The 19,153-nt window shown below is 39.0% G+C and overlaps 6 protein-coding genes across 6 annotated transcripts; 3 read left to right on the top strand and 3 right to left on the bottom strand.

The window, feature by feature from the left end:
- Positions 1–464: 464 nt before the first annotated feature.
- Positions 465–3,218, top strand: B0P05DRAFT_604489 (transketolase). The gene is made up of 9 exons (XM_051583323.1): positions 465–584; positions 636–840; positions 1,021–1,088; positions 1,139–1,295; positions 1,355–1,587; positions 1,641–1,694; positions 1,755–2,143; positions 2,193–2,332; positions 2,386–3,218. Exons 1-9 carry the CDS (start codon positions 497–499, stop codon positions 3,086–3,088), a joined length of 2,037 nt encoding a protein of 678 aa, XP_051433629.1. The 5' UTR covers positions 465–496; the 3' UTR covers positions 3,089–3,218.
- A 377-nt stretch (positions 3,219–3,595) lies between these two features.
- B0P05DRAFT_588239 (uncharacterized protein) lies at positions 3,596–4,238 on the top strand (the record flags this gene model as incomplete). Its single annotated transcript, XM_051582646.1, has 4 exons — positions 3,596–3,825; positions 3,957–4,023; positions 4,066–4,174; positions 4,219–4,238. The coding sequence occupies 4 exons, from the start codon at positions 3,596–3,598 to the stop codon at positions 4,236–4,238; spliced, it is 426 nt and encodes a 141-aa protein (XP_051433628.1).
- A 651-nt stretch (positions 4,239–4,889) lies between these two features.
- B0P05DRAFT_546539 (uncharacterized protein) lies at positions 4,890–7,025 on the bottom strand. The gene is made up of 6 exons (XM_051578766.1): positions 6,700–7,025; positions 6,598–6,653; positions 6,443–6,547; positions 6,263–6,397; positions 6,066–6,214; positions 4,890–6,019 (listed from the first exon to the last, which is right to left on the bottom strand). The coding sequence occupies exons 1-6, from the start codon at positions 6,965–6,967 to the stop codon at positions 5,389–5,391; spliced, it is 1,344 nt and encodes a 447-aa protein (XP_051433627.1). The 5' UTR covers positions 6,968–7,025; the 3' UTR covers positions 4,890–5,388.
- A 1,638-nt stretch (positions 7,026–8,663) lies between these two features.
- Positions 8,664–11,866, bottom strand: B0P05DRAFT_144817 (eukaryotic translation initiation factor 3 subunit 8 N-terminus-domain-containing protein). Its single transcript, XM_051573065.1, has 4 exons — positions 11,182–11,866; positions 10,893–11,131; positions 10,644–10,850; positions 8,664–10,600 (listed from the first exon to the last, which is right to left on the bottom strand). Exons 1-4 carry the CDS (start codon positions 11,489–11,491, stop codon positions 8,954–8,956), a joined length of 2,403 nt encoding a protein of 800 aa, XP_051433626.1. The 5' UTR covers positions 11,492–11,866; the 3' UTR covers positions 8,664–8,953.
- Positions 11,867–11,892: 26 nt separating this feature from the next.
- On the top strand, positions 11,893–15,196 carry B0P05DRAFT_434179 (fibronectin-binding protein A N-terminus-domain-containing protein; the record flags this gene model as incomplete). The annotated part of the gene is made up of 8 exons (XM_051573699.1): positions 11,893–11,951; positions 11,994–12,063; positions 12,110–12,211; positions 12,261–12,392; positions 12,439–12,652; positions 12,699–14,168; positions 14,286–14,897; positions 14,955–15,196. Coding segments are annotated over 8 exons (2,901 nt in total), but the record flags the coding sequence as incomplete, so codon positions are not given.
- Positions 15,197–15,198: 2 nt separating this feature from the next.
- B0P05DRAFT_472574 (aconitate hydratase) lies at positions 15,199–18,130 on the bottom strand (the record flags this gene model as incomplete). The annotated part of the gene is made up of 4 exons (XM_051574689.1): positions 15,199–16,012; positions 16,069–17,769; positions 17,887–18,044; positions 18,095–18,130. The coding sequence occupies 4 exons, from the start codon at positions 18,128–18,130 to the stop codon at positions 15,199–15,201; spliced, it is 2,709 nt and encodes a 902-aa protein (XP_051433624.1).
- Positions 18,131–19,153: the final 1,023 nt, after the last annotated feature.

Here is a 19,153-nt window from a genome sequence, read left to right as displayed (position 1 = left end):
CTATTTATCAATGTCACTCGAATATGGTTTAGGCAAAGATAAAAATAAAATAAAAAAATACAACACAAATGTCCTGCGTTGAACTGATTGCTAAAGACAAAACTCAGCTATAGCAGAAAGCTTGCTCTAACAAGAGCTTATATTTGATGTTCCTGAACTAAAAGGATGAGCTCATTTTTTGTTGCCTTGTGTATGTGTAACAAGTAAAATATTTCTCGGATAAAAAAAGGGGAAAATATTAGCTTAAAGACGCGTATTTTTCAGTAAAGCAAAAACACTTTATAAGATACGTCATACTAATTTGCCCTATAATTCAACCTAATCTTTGTAATCAGATCAATCATTTGCCTGACAATAAAAATAAAACTCACCCCCATTAATAATCCAATCCCCCAAAAAAAGGTGACGTTTCAAACCAGAAATGTCAACAACTATAAAATCCCGTCGAAAGTTTTCTAGTCTTTTTTTTTCTCCTTCCTAAACTTTAAATATTACCATGGTTCAAAATATTGATCAAAGAGCAATCAACACCGTTCGTTGTCTTGCAGCTGATGTCGTCAAGGGCGCTAACTCTGGTCATCCTGGTAAGAGAAAATTGATCTATGTTGTCAATGCATTAACTGAAATATAATAAGGTGCTCCCATGGGTTGTGCTCCTATCGCTCACGTCTTGTTCAACAAGTTCATGACCTATAACCCCAAGAACCCCAAGTTCATTAACCGCGACCGTTTTGTTCTCTCTAATGGTCACGCTTGTGCCCTTCAATACATCATGCTCCACATTGCTGGTTACGATGTTTCCATTGAAGACTTGAAGCAATTCCGTCAACTCGACTCCAAGTAAGTTCCTGATTTGCTTTTTTCTTTCTATATCACAAAAGACACGCGAAATTAGACTTGGCGAATCATATCGTTTCGCGCCTTGATGACCAATCATGGCGGAGATATGATAAAGAGTCATTCTTTTTTTTTTGTGTCTCAGCGACACACCAGATATATTGACTAATAAACTCTGTTTAGGACTCCTGGTCACCCTGAAGTTAACGATACTCCTGGTATTGAAGTCACCACTGGTCCTTTAGGTCAAGGTGAGTCTAGATTTTTTTTCTTTCTGATTGCGCTAAACATGTATGTATAGGTATTTCCAACGCTGTTGGTTTGGCTGCTGCTGAAGCTCACTTGGCTGCCACTTTCAACAAGCCTGGTTATGAAATCTTCAACAATTATACCTACTGTCTCTTGGGTGATGGTTGTCTCCAAGAAGGTGTCTCTGCTGAAGCTATTTCTCTTGCCGGGTAATTTGTTTATTTATTGTTCCTGAAATCTTATTTCCGTGTTAACCTTAAAAATGTAGTCACTGGAAGCTTGGTAAATTGATTGCTCTCTATGATGACAATGCTATCACCATCGATGGTTCCACTGAAGTTTCTTTCACTGAAGACGTTCTCAAGCGTTTTGAATCTTATGGCTGGCACACCATCATCGTCGGTGACGGTGATAGCGACATTGCCTCTATCCAAAAGGCTATTGAAGAAGCTCAATCTGTCACTGATAAGCCTACTCTTATTAAGGTCAAGACCACCATTGGTAAGTCAGCATATACTGAAGTAAGAGCTTTTTTTATAACATTTATTTTAAAGGTTACGGTTCTTTGAACCAAGGTGAAGAAAAGGTCCACGGTGCTCCTCTTTCTGGTAAGTGTTTTCTTTAATAAGACGTGCTTAATGTACTCAATATGATTCGCGTATTTATAGACGACGATATCAAGCAAGTCAAGGAGAAGTTCGGTTTCAGCCCTGAAGAAAAGTACGTTGTTCCTCAAGAAGTCTACGACGTATATGCTGCCCACGCTGCTGAAGGTGCCAAGGCTGAAGAAGCCTGGAACGCTCTCTTTGCCAAGTACAAAGCCGAATTCCCTCAAGAAGCTGCTGAAGTTGAACGTCGTTTCTCTGGTAAGCTTCCTGAAGGTTGGGAAGCCGCTCTCCCTCGCTTCACTCCTGCTGATGCTCCTGTCGCTACCCGTAAGTTGTCTGAAGGTGTCTTGACTGCCCTTTCCGATGTTCTCCCTGAATTGTTGGGTGGTTCTGCTGATTTGACTGGTTCCAACCTTACTCGTTGGAAGAAGGCTGTTGATTTCCAACACGTAAGTAGCTGGTTATAGAGACAAGCAGATTACTCATGAATGAATATAGCCCTCTACTAACCTTGGTGACTACACCGGTCGTTACTTCCGTTATGGTGTTCGTGAACACGGTATGTTTGCCATCATGAATGGTTTGAACGCCTATGGTGGTAACATCCCTTACGGTGGTACCTTCTTGAACTTCCTTACGTAAGTTCATCCCTTTATGTGCAGTACAAAAGTTTAACTTTATCTTTGATTAGCTACGGTTGGGGTGCTGCTCGTCTCTCTGCTTTATCTCACTTCCGTGTCATCTATGTCATGACTCACGACTCTATCGGTCTCGGTGAAGACGGTCCTACTCACCAGCCTATCGAAACCTTGGTCTTGACTCGTGCTACTCCTAACATGCTTACTTTCCGTCCTGCCGATGGTAATGAAGTCTCTGGTACTTACTTGGTTGCTCTTGAAAACCAACACCGTCCTTCCGTGATTGCTCTCTCTCGTCAAAACTTGCCTCAACTCCAAGGTTCTTCTGTTGAAGCTGTTCGTCGTGGTGGTTACGTTCTTCAAGATGCTGAAAATGCCAAGTTGATTTTGGTTGCCACTGGTTCTGAAGTCTCTTTGGCTGTTGATGCTGCCAAGGAACTTGCTGCCCAAGGTATCCCTACCCGTGTTGTCTCCATGCCTTGTACCGAAATCTACGATGAACAACCTGAAGAATACAAGAAGTCTGTTCTTTCTCCTGGTATCCCCACCATCTCTATTGAAGCTCTTGGTGTCACTGGTTGGGAACGTTACTCCCATGCTCAAGTTGGTATGAGAACTTTCGGTGCCTCTGCCCCTATCAAGCAATTGTACAACAAGTTCGGTATCACCGTTGAAGCTACTATTGCAAAGGCTAAGAGTGTCCTTGCTTACTACGAAAAGGCTGGTTACGTCCCTGAAGTTGGTCTTGAATTTTAAGCATTTTCTCTTTATCAAAAATGAATAGACAAAAAAGAAGTTTATCATTTTGTTATAAAATACATATCTCCTGTAACATGCAAAAATACAATCTACATATATTCAAATAAAATGCATACATTTATAAAGTAATTAAAGGATAGATAACTGCTTTTCGACTGAGCGAAACAAGAACAACAGAGAATTTATATTGATAGTATATCTCGATTAATGTATTCTGTATACTCTATAAAAACCAGCATAAATGCTATTAACTCTTCTTTTTTCCAGATAATCATGTTTAAAAAATATATTTCTCATTTGATGGACCTCTTCATCAACAAGGAAAAAAAAAGATGTTGTCCCCAACGGATCAATCGTCTTGTTGTAAAAGGTGATCATTGTACTCAAATAAAATTGTATATTAATTTTTTTTTCAGGATTAAGCTTTAGTGCAGCTGACTTATGGTACCCTTTACATGAAAGAGGGAGAAGAATGATTTGTATACATATAGAATGCATAGCAATATGACATTAGGCTTTGAAGAAGACCACTATGAAAAACCAAAGCTTTTGTCAGATCACAAAATTCGTCAAGGGGATGTGGTGACTTTGGATCAATTTGATATTCACTATGTTAAAAAACATGATCATGGCTTTAGAGGGATTGTAAAGCAAGCCAAAAGATTTGAAATTCAAGTTATGCTTTATAGCAAAGTTGACTATATTCCAAGTGATTTGACTCACTTGTGTAGTGTGTAAGTAAAATACCATCTAATGAGTATTGATTTTTGAATGATGTTTAGTATAAAAGTACGATGCAACACTGTTTATAAAAGATAAGCAGCGCACTTTGTTTAGTTTTAAGAGGCTCATTTAATTGTATTAGAATGCTAGAAAATCTTGCCAAGTTATTTCTTGATGAAAAATTCTCTAGCCTTTCTACATTGGCATCTGTACTGCTGGAGTAACAAAAATCATCAATTCCAAATGAATAGACATTCAAAAACATAGAATATCTTGACGATCGTTTGAATGAATACCAAAGAAATGCAGTACAATTCGCTCTCGTATCACCAGAGATTGCTTTGATCCACGACTCACCAGGTAGATAAATCTTATCCATAGCTGTTTGATTAATAGTTAAATAGAAGCAAGTCAAGTGATATGATTCATTAATCACTCACTTTAAAGATAAAAACCAGACTGGCAAAACTCAAACAATAGCTAAAACTGTTGGACAGTTGGTCCATAAAAAGAAGTCTGTCTTGGTAACTGGATCTTCGAATGTATCAGTAGGTAAATATGGCCTTTTCAGTTATCTTTTATGATGGATGTATACATATGCGATAAATAATATTTTGGAGCCTATAACCAAATACATACCAGGAAATATTGTCAGAATTGGATATCCTGCCAGAGTAGCAGCGCATTTGTGAACAAGCATGCCTGAAGCATAGGGTGATATCGAAGTAAGCAGTGTAGATGGCTTTCAAGGTCGAGAAAGAGAAGTGATCATCCTTTCAATGGTCAGATCGAACGAGAAAAAACAAGTTGGTTTTTTAAAAGAAGAGACGATTGAATGGTAAGTTATTGTTCTTGAGAGCAATCAATCAATAATTTTGTCAGTTGACATTACAAGAGCTAGAAGACAACTTGTCATTATTGACGATACAAATATATTGGGTAGTGCAAGCACCTTTCAAGAAGCCAGAGAATTTTTAACTGGATAGACTGATTGGCTAAAAGAGTAGTACTCATATGCTGCTTCTTTTTTTTTTTTTCTCAGTTACATGCATCATTAAACATAACTCAATTCAACTTTTTTTTATAAATGGATTTTATGAACAAAATTTTGAGAAATCTTTTTTAATACTAATGGAAATAGACTTGACAGTGTTGAATTACTACAGCAGCTTGACACTTGAAGACAGAGGATGATATTCAGAACGGACTCATGATTCAAGAACTTGACCTCAAAGTACAAGAAGGGGAAAATAAAAAGGAAGTAGAGAGAGATAGAAAAGAAAGGCCTCAGGAAAAGTTTGAAAATAGAGAGGATTCAATTGTAGCCTCGCTTATTGGTTTTGTGGGGGTTGATGTTGGTTAAGTAGAGCAGCTAATTGTTGCAATGCAGTAGTAGCATCCATTCCTGGAATGGGTGCTACGCCCTGAGGAATCACTGATGGCGATGCTTGAAGAGGCTGTTGAGGCTGTTGAGGTTGTTGTGGAGGTTGTTGTTGTTGCTGCTGTTGTTGTTGATGTTGTTGCTGTTGTTGTTGGGCAGCTTGATTCTATGCAATAGTATGGGTACCTCGACTTCAATCATCATTTAGACTTACCAGCAAACCTAATAGTTGTTGAACCTGAGAAGCTTGATCATTTGTAGGAGGGACAGGTGGAACAAATGGTTGAGGAGCAACAGGCATAGGTAGTGGTACTTGCTGACTAGCAGGTGATTGGAGGTTTGTTGGCTGGAAAGGAGAAGTCAATGAAGGAATTGGCTGTGGTTGAGGTGGAGGCTGTTGAGCCAACATTGACAGAATATGTTGTGCTTTTTGAGCTTGCTCTAATCTTTGGTTATCAGGACTCAAAGTGGATGCCATAGGACCAGTAGGTAAAGGAGGTAATGAAGGCTGCTGAGCATATTGCAATCTTGGATCTAAATGCTGCTGCATAGGAGAAGGGCCATAGCGATCATCCATACGCTGACCTCCGCCACTGTAATGATCATAATTATCACGCTTCATGTGATCACGTCTTCTGTTCTTCATTTCATCTCTATCTGGGTTTCTTTCTCGTCTTTGATGTGAATTAGTACGTTCTTTATAAGGATGATCCCAAAAGAAGGCCACATCCCATCTACCACCCTTATACTCAGCATCGATAGTAGCATCATAAGCAGCAACACAGGCCCTTGAATCAAAGAATTCAACAAGACGTTGTTGGTTTCTAAAATCATTAGCATAAGGACTTCATTGAACTAAGTCTCATTTACCTATCTAAATGACTCACAACATGAGTATTGGTCTTTTTGAAATTTGGAACGCGAATGGCCTTGACTTCACCAAATTGAGAAAAGTAAGACTGCAACTCATGGTCATCCAACTCATTATTTGTATTTTTAAGTGTGTATAACAAAGTACCCTAAATAACTCATATTAACTAAAGCATGTATAAAAATCATGTTCATACCTGGTTTTTTGTTCTATCACACCTTGCCTTTTCTTCTTCTTCTTTAGGCAAAGAATAGTGAACATCGATCTTTCGATCACTCAAGTATACGCCCTGCATAGCATGCTTAGCTTCCTCAGCAGCTCTGACGTCGTACTAGTTTAAATGAGCTATTGAATTCATGATTCTTTCAAGACTTACAAAAGTAACAAAAATCATGCCTCTGTTTTCAATCAAGTTAAAGACATCTTTAATTTCACCATATTCTCCAAACATGTTTCTGATCTCACTCTCAGGAATTGTGTACTAAATATATACTCATTATTATATATGCGTATTCATGTGTTTATGTTTACCTGAACATTTCTGACAAACAATGTTCTACAAGGTTTTTCTCTCGCAGCTCTTGGCTCTAATAATGATCAGCTTAAGACTCAAAATCTCAATGCGCCCCTTACCGTCATCTGGGTACTCATTTTTGCCTCTATTTCCACCCATAGGACGGCCGCCTCTTTTATAAGGACGATTGTCATTGAAGCGCTCATTATTATTTCCTCCGCCGCGTCTTCCTCTATGGTCTCTTATAGCTCCTCCTCCGCCTCCTCCTCTGCGGCCACCGCCGTTTCCATAATCATCACGACGAAAGTTGTTTCCTTGATTATAAGGCTGTTGAGGTGTCTGCTGAGGAATCCTATCATAAACTGGAAACTGGTTATTACGATCCATATTTATCGAAAAAAAAAGTTTTTTTTTTTTTGAAAGAGAAAAGAAAAAAGGAAAAAACCAAAAAGAGGCCACAGTTTTCATCTGCGCGTTTTGTGGTGTTTAAATCATAATCAAAATGATCCAATCATATCGTGTTTTTTCTCACTCATTCAACTATATTTTTTCTGATTAGTTTTATTATGAGTAAAAAGTATATTTATATCAAAAATGCTATTTATCTATTATTAGAAGAAGGACATATAGCAGTTAAAGTGAGTATCAAAAGTAAGAGGGAGGGTCACGTATATCGTATAGTTTGATTTGATTGGATAAATTTACATCAGACGCGTTTTGGTATAATCGACTATACTGACAATTTTTATTTATTTCACAATCCAAACATTGATCGAATACATAGTTCTTGTAACTTTATTATATAGATGCAAAAACTAGTAATTAGCCAGTTTTCGATCTTCTTGGGTAATAGCTGCAGCCCTTCTTATCATTGCTACCAATTTGTTAGGCACCAAACATTTAAAAAGCGTGTAATGACTTTCTATTTACCTTGACAGACTTGTACATAAACATTGCCATCTTCTTCTCAGAGCCTCGGAAGGAGCTAATGAACTTTTTTTCTTGTTTATTAAAAATACTGAAGACATTAGATCGTATATTGCCAATATGTTCATTATTATCATCTTTTACTTTGACTTTGCTAAAAGATAAATATCGCCCAGAGAATAGATAAGACGAATCCCTTTGCTTACTGAAAAGCTCTGCAGCATAACGAATTAGCTTCAAGGACACCAAATGCTGAGGGCCTGTATTGGTAAACTGTTGCTGATGAAAGAATACTAAGAAAGTTCTTGATTTTTCGTCTATTTGCACTACTGCATAAAAGTCTTTTAAATTTAGTTTTGACCTAAGGTCACCTTTTGCATTGATGTTTTTTGGTATTGAAATACCTTTATTTTAAGCATTGACATTCAATAAACCGGCTTTATTGTTAGCGGCGGATTGGTAGTCCGCTGCAAGCGCGAGCGTTTATTGAGATAAACCATCATTTCTGCCTTCTAATTCCCTTCTTTTGAGTTTCTTATGTTTGAGCATACATCAAAGAACGTCATTTTGGCCTTGTGATCCCCCTTTACGGAATCTTCACTTTTCACTCTTTGAGATTGGCGATCAATAGAGACATTGTAGGCATATCATACCTTAGTATGAGCCGCTTTTCTAGGTCTAAAATATAAACTAAACTTTTTTTATCCTGTTCTATGTTTTTATTAATCGACAATATCTACCATATTATAGGTCTTGATAATCTCACCATCATCTACGAAACTGCAGACCATCAGTGAGGGCACACTGAGCAACACCAAACGGTCAAGTATTAGCTTCAACAGGTTAGTCGATTTGGCCATGTCCATGCGTTATGAAAATTTAGCTTTGAACTTCCTGGTCTCCACAGCTAAAAGATCAAAATTTCTTTCTTGAAAAGGATATCTTCAAAAGGCAGTCAGAAAAGAGAGACAATCAAGAGCGATAAGAGGAAGAAAAGGTGCGGGTTCTCTTTCTTGGACTTGTTGCTCTAGCCTCCTTTTAAACCACATAACAGAAGAAGCTTGATCTCGGCAGGTAATTCTTCTAATTGCCCTCTTATGCATTCTACTTGAGCAATCTTGTCAAAGATGTGCTCAAAAAAAGTGAAGGGATTTAATATAGCTCTGTTCAATTGCAAGTCAGATTGAATTTTATCACACAAAGAAGCTTGTCATTTATAAACGATTTATTTGTGTAAACAATATACTGCTTGAATGGTATTCTTTGGAATATCAATACACTTCAAACTCTCAACTAAAAAGAAAGAAAAAGACAAAATGTGCGTGTTTTTTTTTTACTGTTTTTTTTACTCAACTAATTACAAAGAAAAGCTTTTTCTTGTGTATATTTTTTGTTTGCTTGTTTTTTTTTTTCAAGAAAGAGAGAAGAAAAGAGAAAAAGATCTAATTAATGGTTTCTGTGGCTGTATTGGTTGGTGTTATTATTACTACTGGTAGCGTTATTATCTCTGCCGTTGGATGCTAAACGTTCATTTTGATCGACAAGGTTAGCAACTTTTTCAGAGTATTGCAAGGACAAAACTTGAAGTCTGGAAAGTTCAACTTGATGAAGCACAATACATTGAGTGACCTGATCTAGCGATGCTGATAATTCTTCATTAAAGATCATCTTAGCGACAATAGCAGAGACACTGTTGACAGATAAACCAAACATGCTGGACAATTGTGCCAAACCCAAAGTGGTGTAGTAAGAAGCATAGGTGAACAAGTAAGTACGAAGACCTTCTTCTTGGATCTTGCGGATAAGCATGTCCTTAATTTCTTGAGTTTCAGTCATCAAATCCCAAATCTTGATAGCCAAGATAAAGTCCTTGGCCTTTTCCCATTCACCAGAAGCCAAAGCCTTGGCAGCACTCATGATATGATCTCTGGTGTTTTCGGGAGGTCCACAAAAGGCTTGACGTTCATTGTAGTCAAGCAAACGACGGAAGGGTTTAGAGATGAATTTCTTGTTGTTAGGTCCAGCCTGTGCTTGAGCAGGAATTTCCAAAAGCATGGAACAGGTTAAGAAGATACATTCTAAGAGTTCCAAGTTGATGTGCATATGGAAAGGCAATTGACGTTGGCGTTCAGCAGCATCAATCTCAGGAGCAGGTGCTTGAGCAAAGCGTTGAGCTTGAACACCTTGAGCCAAAAGTTCCTTGACACGGCCAGAGCCTTGGATTTCAGAAAGAGCAGCGTGTGATTCCTTGACCAAACCTTCACGGAAAGCACAGATACCAATTTGGACCATAGCACGGTTATACAAGATTTGTGTAGCAATGTCTGCTTGATGAATAGAGTCTTGAACATGAGACATCAATAGCAAATCACGGGCAGTGTAGTACTTTTTGTGAAGAGCATGGTGGTAGATGTGACAGAGCATAGCGCGAGTACGGAACACTGTAGAGTCATCCTTGTAAAGATAGTTACAGAGTTGGTTGACTAATTCAGTGGGTTCAGTAGAAGTGGTGATGCTAGATTGAACATAGGCAGGCAAAAGTTTCTTGGAAGCAGTTTGGAGAGAACCAATGACTTGTTCAGGCTTATAGTAGACATGATCCAACTTGCGAGAAACAATTCTGGGAAGAGCAAAGTGAATGCTGTTAGATTCACAGTAGAATTGAGCACGGTCCAACATGGCATAAACAATAGGTTCATCACTAAGACGGTCAATGTATTCAGTAGCATGAGGATCAATGTTTTGAAGGGATTTGTTGAACTCATCGTCAAGACGTTCAACAAAGCTGAGGATAGAACCACGAAGCTTGACAACTTCGCCTTCCTTGGGAACAACATCTCTGTCTTCGTTGTCGAGTTCTTCAGCATCTTCAGTCACGACAAAGGTCTTGTTGTTCTCGAGGGTTTCAAGCAAAAGGTTAAATTCTCTAGCAGAATCCTTCCAAACACCAAGATCCATGAAAGGTGCTTTGTTGGCTGTAATGTCGAAACGGTAAGCAATAAGGGCCAACAAGACAGAGATCTTTTGGAAAGGAGACTTGGCACCTTCTAACAAGCTTTCCAAAATAGCAATTTGTTCAGTACGATCCGTGTTCTAGTCACATGAGTAAATTATATAGCTATTTGATCTATCTTACCTTTTTACCACGGCTTTCCAAGACTTCTCTTAAACGAAGCAAGACATTCTCATAACTGACAGCAACAACAACCTTGCCGCCCTTAGTGACAGAAGAGAAACCCTCGTTATCATCAACAGCAACAGCTCTAGAAATAGGTTCTTTCTTTTGAACAGGTGCAATAGGTTCTTCTTTCACTTCCTCTTCCTTCATGAACTCCTCAGGGTCCTATTGATATCATTAGAACTAAAGCTATAAATATAGACATGCCTTTCTGTAAGCAGTAATGTGCTCATCGTATTGCTTAGAGAGCTTCTTGAGCTTTTGCTTCAAGTTGTTCATAGCCTTGCTGTTGCCAGTGTTTTTCTTTTTGCTAGCCTTATCTTTTTGAAGATTTTCGGTCAAACGGTCTTCAAGTTCGACCATTGTCTTGATATAGAACTTGGGTAAAGGAATAGCATTGAATCCAGTAGTTGCTCTGGAAATAGTGACAGTAAGCTTATCGAATTCTAACCAAACACGTTAGTTGGCAAAAAAAAACTTTTTTTTTTTTTTTTACCAGTTGAAATAAGATTCCAATCATTGTTCTTTTGACCGTTTTCAATAGCTTTCACAGCAGTTTCCATCTCTTCAATACGCTTGTCTTTTTGAGACTTGGCTTGACGCTTCTTGTCTCCTTCGTCATCTGAATCATCAGAGTCGCTTCCACCCTTCAAGAAACGGTTCTTGGGTTGTTCTTCCTGTTGTTCAGAATGATGACTCTCGTTATCGGAATCGTAGTCAGAGTCGGATTGACTGTACAAAGATTCGTTGTCAGAGGAAGTGTCGGAATCAGATTCAGTGTCTGAACTACGGAAGAAACGAGACATGCTAGTATCTATAGAGTATAAAGAAAGAGAGCGAGAGAGATTTTTTTTTCTTCCATTAGTATTGAAAAAAATTTTCAAGTCACGGCACCGCCACCCAGTTTACAGTGAGCTAATGGAGCGTTTTGATTGGACGATTCAAACTTCAGGCTGACAAACTTACTCTGTAGCTATGGCCATTGAAAGCACGTTAAGAGTGGGTTATCATGCAATTACTCTTATAGCTCAGGTAAAAGAAGTGGACGCATCATTCATGATGTGACAATAAAAAAGAAAAAATACGCGTTGGCTGCGGTCTAATCTACTGCGGTAAATTAGAGCATAGCAAACTGACGCAAACTTGAACCTAAAACAGCATCAAATTCGTTTTTCTTCCTTTTTTTTTAACTTTATATTATAACAATATGAAACAACGTTTTAATGCTTTGGATGTACGCGCCACTGTCATCAACTTGAGAGAAAGGTAATTCCAATCATTTATTACCGAGATGCTCATTTATTTTAGGCTGATTGGTATTCGGTTGCAAAATATTTACGATGTAAACGCAAAGACTTTTCTGTTCAAATTTGCCAAGGTAGAGTTGTCTGATAACTAAATAGCTCCTGCTGACGTATGAATAGCCCGATGATAAAGAGCTTGTGTTGGTAGAATCAGGTATCCGTATTCATACAACCCAGTTTAGCAGAGAAAAATCAATTACACCTACACCTTTTTGTGCCAAGGTAAGCAATTCATGTATATTAAGATAAATGGCTCAATCTTGTTTTTCAGCTTCGTAAACACCTTCGTACACGTCGTGTGACTAATGTTCGTCAATTGGGTGTGGATCGTATTGTTGATTTCGAATTTGCAGGTGGAGAAAATAGCATCGGATACCATATTATTTGTGAATTCTATGCTTCTGTGAGTACAAGAATAACAAAAGAGTAGCTCGTTGACAATGGAGTAGGGTAATATCATTTTGACAGATCAAGATTATCGTATTTTGGCCTTATTGCGTGCAGTTCAACCCTCAGAAACGTTGAAAATGGCAGTAGGCGAAATTTACAATATTAAGTCAATCTTGAATGACTATGAAAAAGTACAAGTGGATCAATTAAGAGCTGCTTTACGGTCTGCTGGTCCTAAAGACAACTTGAAGAAGATTCTTAATATCAAGTTTGGTCAGTTTATTAATAGTTGTTTGTTTTCTTACTTGTCTTAACGTAGAGTATGGACCTGCTATGATTGAGCATATCATTTTAGAAGCTAATTTAGACCCCAACATGAAAGTAGCTACTGATTTCGATTCTTCAGAAGGTAAAGGAAGCAATGTACTTGTCTTTGTTGATCAGCGATTAGGTTCACCCATGTTGCAAGCATTGCTAGAAGGCTTTAGTAAAGGCGATGAAATGATTGAATCTACAAGAAATGTTGTTCCTAATGGCTACATTATTTTGTTGCAAGACTCACCCAAGTCTGAAAATGAGGAACAGGTTGAAATCTATGATGAGTTCCATCCCTTCTTGTATAAGCAATTCGCTCATCGTCAATCTAAAGAGTTCTCTACCTTTGACAAGGCTGTGGACGAATTCTTTTCTGCCATTGAGTCCCAAAAGCTTGAACTTAAATCAAGACGTCAAGAAGAAGCTGCACTTAAGAAATTAGACGCTGTTCGTAAAGAACAGGAAAGCAGAGTACAAGCACTTTTAAACCAGCAAATTACAAATGTACGCAAGGCTGAATTGATTGAATTGAATTTGCAAATGGTAGATGCTGCTATTACTATCATTAGAAATGCTGTTGCAAGCCAAATGGATTGGCAGGATTTAGATGATTTGGTCAAAGAAGAAAAGCGTCGAGAAAACCCTATTGCTATGATCATTGATAGTCTCAAGTTAGAAACTAGTCAAATCACGCTCGTCTTAAAGCAAGTATTGCACAAGAGTATATTTATGCATAAAATTAACTTGATAATTTATCATAGTGATCCTGTTGATGATGATGATGATGATGATGATGATAAAGAGACGAAACAACCACAAAATGTTAAAATTGATGTGGATATCAACTTGACTGCATTTGCTAATGCTCGAAAATATTATGAACAAAAGAAAACAACTGCTACTAAGCACGAAAAAACCATTGAAGCTTCTTCCAAAGCTTTGAAATCAGCAGAGAGAAAGATCAGACAGGACTTGAAGGAAACCAAGATTACTGCCACTATCAACAAGATCAGAAAGCCATTCTGGTTTGAGAAATTCCTATGGTTTATTTCAACAGACGGTCATTTGGTAATTGCAGGTCGTGATATGCAGCAAAATGAAATGCTTGTCAAGCGTTACCTTTCAAAAGATGATGTCTATATTCATGCTGATCTGAATGGTGCTGCTTCTGTCATTGTAAAGAACAAGCCCAATGCCAATGGCCAACCTATTCCCCCTAGCACACTTTACCAAGCAGGTATTATGTCTGTTTGTCAAAGTAGAGCTTGGGATGCCAAAATGGTGACAAGTGCTTATTGGGTCTATCCTGATCAAGTCAGTAAATCAGCTCCTTCTGGTGAATACTTAACTACAGGTAGTTTTATGATCCGTGGTAAAAAGAACTATTTACCTCCCGTGCAACTTGTTTATGGCTTTGGTTATCTCTTCAAATTGGATGAATCTTCTATTGGTAATCACGTCAAGGGCAAATTGGGTGAAGACGATCAAGAAGAGCAAGAAGAACAAGAAGAGCAAGAAGAACAAGAAGAACAAGAGAATATCGAACCAGAAAGTCAGCCCGAACTTGCTGAACAAACTCAAGTCAATGAAGAATCAAGCAACGTGTTGGACACCTCAGCTAAATCAGAAAGCGACTCTTCTTCCTCTTCTTCAGAGGATGATGATGATAGTAGCGATGATGAGAATGCTTTTCCTGATACCCAACTTCAATCCATTCCAGTGGCTGAAGATACCAAGGCTGATAAATACAATTTAGAGGATTATGGCCATGATTCTGACGAACAAGCAAATGTATCGAGTGGAAACAATACACCTACAAAGAAATTTATCACAGCTAAAGAACGTCGTTTGATGAAAAAGAACAATTTGACTGAAATTACTGATGAAATCAAAGAAGCTCAACAAAAGCAAAAGCAAAAGCAAAACAATAAACCCAAACAACAAGCTCCTGCTAAGCCTAAGTCTCAAGCACCTCCCCCAGCTGCATCCACTCGTGGACGAAAGGGTAAAGCTAAAAAGATCAAGGATAAATATGCCGACCAAGACGAAGAGGAAAGACAACTTCGTATGGAACTCTTGGGTTCCAACAAGGGCCCTCAACCCAAGGGCAAGAAAGCTAAACGTCAAGCTAAGGCCAAAGAAGAAAAGGCTGCATTAGAAAAAGAAAGAGTTGAGAAAAAGGCTGCTGTTGAAGAACAAGCTCGTGTGACACAACAGGAAAACAACAATATAGAACAAGAAGAGATACAACCTGATCAAGTTCAAGATGAAAAAGACACAGAAACAATTCGTCAAATGCTCAAGGAAGAAAACATTACTATGTTAGAAGCAGATGAAGTAGCCAACTTGTCTATTCTTGACTCTTTGACACCTAATCCTTTGCCTGAAGACATCATTCATTTTGCTATTCCTGTCTGCGCTCCTTACACTGCTATCCAAAAGTACAAGTATAAGGTCAAGTTGACTCCAGGTACATTGAAGCGTGGTAAGGCTATCAAACAAGCTCAATCTGTCTTTTTCAACTTAAATGATGCTGCACCTCGTGAAAAAGAATTGATCAAGGGTGTGCCAGAAATGGAAGGCATTAATGCCATGATGAGTAAAGTCAAGGTGTCAGCACCTAACCTAGAAGCAAGCAAGCGCAAGAAGGGTGGAAATAGACGATAAACTTTTAGACAACTTAAAACCTCACAATAAACTAACTGTATTATACTTTTAACAACCCCCTTTTTTTCTATACAGCTGTTTTTATTAATTACATTTTTTAAGTATGGAATGGAAAGATTTAGTTCTTGGCATTTTCCTTCATCAAGTTGAGAGCAGACTATAAAAGAGAAATGATAAGTTAGTAAAGTGCTTAAAGATATATATTTAAAGATCCTTACGCCGTATTTGAACCATTGAATTTGACCTTCGTTGAATGTGTGGTTGGCAGTGATGTCCTTGACGGAACCATCCTTCTTTTGGAGACGAACAGTCAAAGGTTTACCAGGTTGGAAGTCGGTCAAACCAAGGATAGAGACCTTGTCATCAGCATCAACAAGATCGTAGTCGGCAGGGTTGGCGAAAGTCAAAGGAAGCATACCTTGCTTCTTCAAGTTGGTTTCGTGGATACGAGCAAAGGACTTGACGATGACGGCAGCACCGTTAAGGAAACGGGGTTCCAAAGCAGCGTGTTCACGAGAAGAACCTTCACCGTAGTTTTCGTCACCGAAAACAACCCACTTGATACCTCTGGCCTTGTAGTCACGGGCAACATCAGGGACACCAGCATATTCACCAGTGAAGACGTTCTTGATGTTGTTGACCTTACCTTCGCTAGAAGTGGCACCTAGAGAAAAGAAAATGGCACATATAAGCACACACATATACACTATACACTAGACTTACCAATCAAGAAGTTGTTGGAGATGTTATCCAAGTGACCACGGTACTTGAGCCAGGGACCAGCCATAGAGATGTGATCAGTGGTACACTTACCCTTAGCCTTGATAAGGATAGGGACGTTTTCAATGTCCTTACCATCCCACTTGGAGAAAGGTTCCAAGAGTTGAAGACGGTTAGACTTGGGGTCAACGGCAACTTGGACGCTGGCACGGTTAGCAGGAGGTTCTTGGTAGGTGTTTTCACCAGCATCGTAACCACGAGAAGGAAGAGCATCACCAGCAGGAGGGTTAAGCTTGAAGGGCTTACCGTCAGCACCAATAAGAGAATCAGTCATGGGGTTGAAGTGCATGTCACCGGCAATGGACAAGGCAGTGACGATTTCAGGAGAGGCAACGAAAGCGTGTGTTTCAGGGTTGGCATCGTTACGACCAGTGAAGTTACGGTTGTAAGAAGTGATGATAGAGTTCTTGTCACCCTTCTTGATGTCTTGACGATCCCATTGACCGATACAAGGACCACAAGCGTTAGCTAAAACAACACCACCAGCGTTGGTAAAGGTGTCCATGATACCATCACGTTCGATGGTGGCACGGATTTGTTCAGAACCAGGAGTGACAGTGTACTTGGACTTTAATTGGATACCGTGTTCGTTAGCTTGCTTGATGAGAGAAGCAGAACGGGTCATGTCTTCGTAAGAAGAATTGGTACAAGAACCGATCAAACCGACCTTGAGTTCTTGGGGCCAATCGTTCTTGATGGCGGTTTCCTTGAACTTGGAGAGAGGAGTGGCCAAATCGGGAGTGAAAGGACCGTTGATGTGGGGTTCGAGAGTGTCGAGGTTGATTTCGATGACTTCATCATATTGAGCATTTTCATCAGCACGAAGGTTGTGAGAGAAGGACTTGGCATAGTCAGCAATGGCACTACGGTTAGTGGCACGGAGGTAGTCAGCCATACGTTCGTTGAAGGGGAACATGGAAGTAGTGGCACCAATTTCAGCACCCATGTTACAGATAGTAGCCATACCAGTACAAGAGAAAGAGTTGACACCTTCACCAAAGTATTCAACAATGGCACCGGTACCACCCTTGACAGTCAAGATACCAGCGACCTTGAGGATGATATCCTTAGGAGAGGTCCAGCCGTTAAGCTTACCGTTAAGCTTGACACCAATGACCTTGGGGCACTTGAGTTCCCAAGGAATGTCAGCCATAACATCGACAGCATCAGCACCACCGACACCAATGGCAACCATACCGAGACCACCAGCGTTAGGAGTGTGAGAGTCAGTACCGATCATAAGACCACCAGGGAAAGCGTAGTTTTCAAGGATAATTTGGTGAATAATACCAGATCCTGGCTTCCAGAAACCAAGACCGTACTTGGCAGTGGCAGTGGCCAAGAAGTCATAGACTTCCTTGTTGATGTCAATGGCACGAGCCAAATCCTTGGGACCACCAACTTGAGCTTCAATCAAGTGATCACAGTGAACAGTGGAGGGAACGGCAACGTTAGGAAGACCGGCAGACATGAATTGCAAAAGAGCCATTTGAGCAGTAGCATCTTGACAAGCAACACGGTCAGGACGAAGCTTGAGGTAAGATTGGCCACGAACGATATCTTGGTTTTCAGCATCATCCAAGTGACCATAGACGACCTTTTCAGAGAGAGTCAAAGGACGGTTCAATCTATAGAATGAGTTAGCATTTACGTAAGGGTACCCCCACCCTCTTTATTAATACATAATCCACCCCACATGCACACACTCCGCAATGTAACCAAAAAAAAATTTTTTTTCTGTTTACCTCTTACGGACGATTTGAAGGTTATCTTCAATTCTTTGGTAGTTGATGAACTTGTCTTGTTCAAGGTTGGACATGGCAACCTTTTGGGCAGCCCAGTTGGTACCAGCTTGAGCGTAGGTACGGGCAGGAACGTGAGTTCTAATAGCAGGGGCAAAAGCCTATTGATTAAATAATTAGAAAACACGTCTCATATTTTATTAAACATTACCTTGGCAGCTCTGAATAAATTGTTGGAAGAGAGCATCTTGATTTACTTAGTGTAAGCTCTGCCTAAACAAACAAATTAAATAAATAAAAAAAGAAGAGAGGGGGAAAAGTTAAAGAAGAAGAGAAAAAGAAAAAGAAAAAAAAAGAAAACTGTATATCGAACAGTAAATAACTGAATTTTTTTTGCTGTCACTCAACCGAATTCGGAATGGGCTACACACAGCCAAAAAAAGAATTATCCCTTTTTCAATGAAACATGTGGGTTGGTATTTCACATGAATCTGGGAAAAAAAAACTGTATAAAATTTAAGTTTGTTATGATGTTAAAAAGAAGTCTCCTTTTTTTTTGCAACATCTCTGTTTGCATATTAAAAACCATACTACATACTGCAGGTTCTTGAAATGCAAAGAGAAAGCATAGAACAAAATAAAAAAGCAAGTATCTATTACTGATATGCGCTGAGATAAGCAATATTCAACAATAAACTAATCGTAACAGGGCCAAGTAAAAACACAAAAAAAGCCGTCCGGGCCATGAAAAATTATGACATTCCGACTAAAATTTGGCTTGGATCATTGTTTAACCCATCCCCTTTTCAAAGCCAAGTTGATTTATCCAATGCCTTTTTGCTTTCTGCCTCTCCTTACTCCCTGTCAACAAAGAAGTACATTACATTCATTTGTAAACAAACACTTGTTGCTTCTAATAAAAAAAGAAAAGAAAAGAAAATTTCGCGTTTGAAATACCGAAACTGGCGTACAAAATTGCTTTGGTACACAAGCAAATGTAAAAACCCGATGAGGAGGACTTTCCCCGCATCCCATTTCATCAAATGCACAATTCATAAAATGACGCAGACATAAAAGAATTTCTAGCCATGTTTAAGTTAGAACATGTAGATGTTTTCTTGGCCCTATTCCAAATAGAAAATAGGCTTTCATGGCCCTTTCCAATTGTGAAGTATGTTTTCATGGCCCTGTCATGGGCAAAAATAACTCCATGACTAAAAACAAAACTTACCTTATCATCCTGAAATGGAATTTGTGTAACAGTTTAAAT

This window comes from Gilbertella persicaria, assembly GCF_025201335.1.
Source record: "Gilbertella persicaria strain CBS 190.32 chromosome Unknown B0P05scaffold_26, whole genome shotgun sequence".
Taxonomy (NCBI): Eukaryota; Fungi; Mucoromycota; class Mucoromycetes; order Mucorales; family Choanephoraceae; genus Gilbertella; species Gilbertella persicaria.
This window is presented reverse-complemented; position numbering and strand designations above follow the sequence as displayed.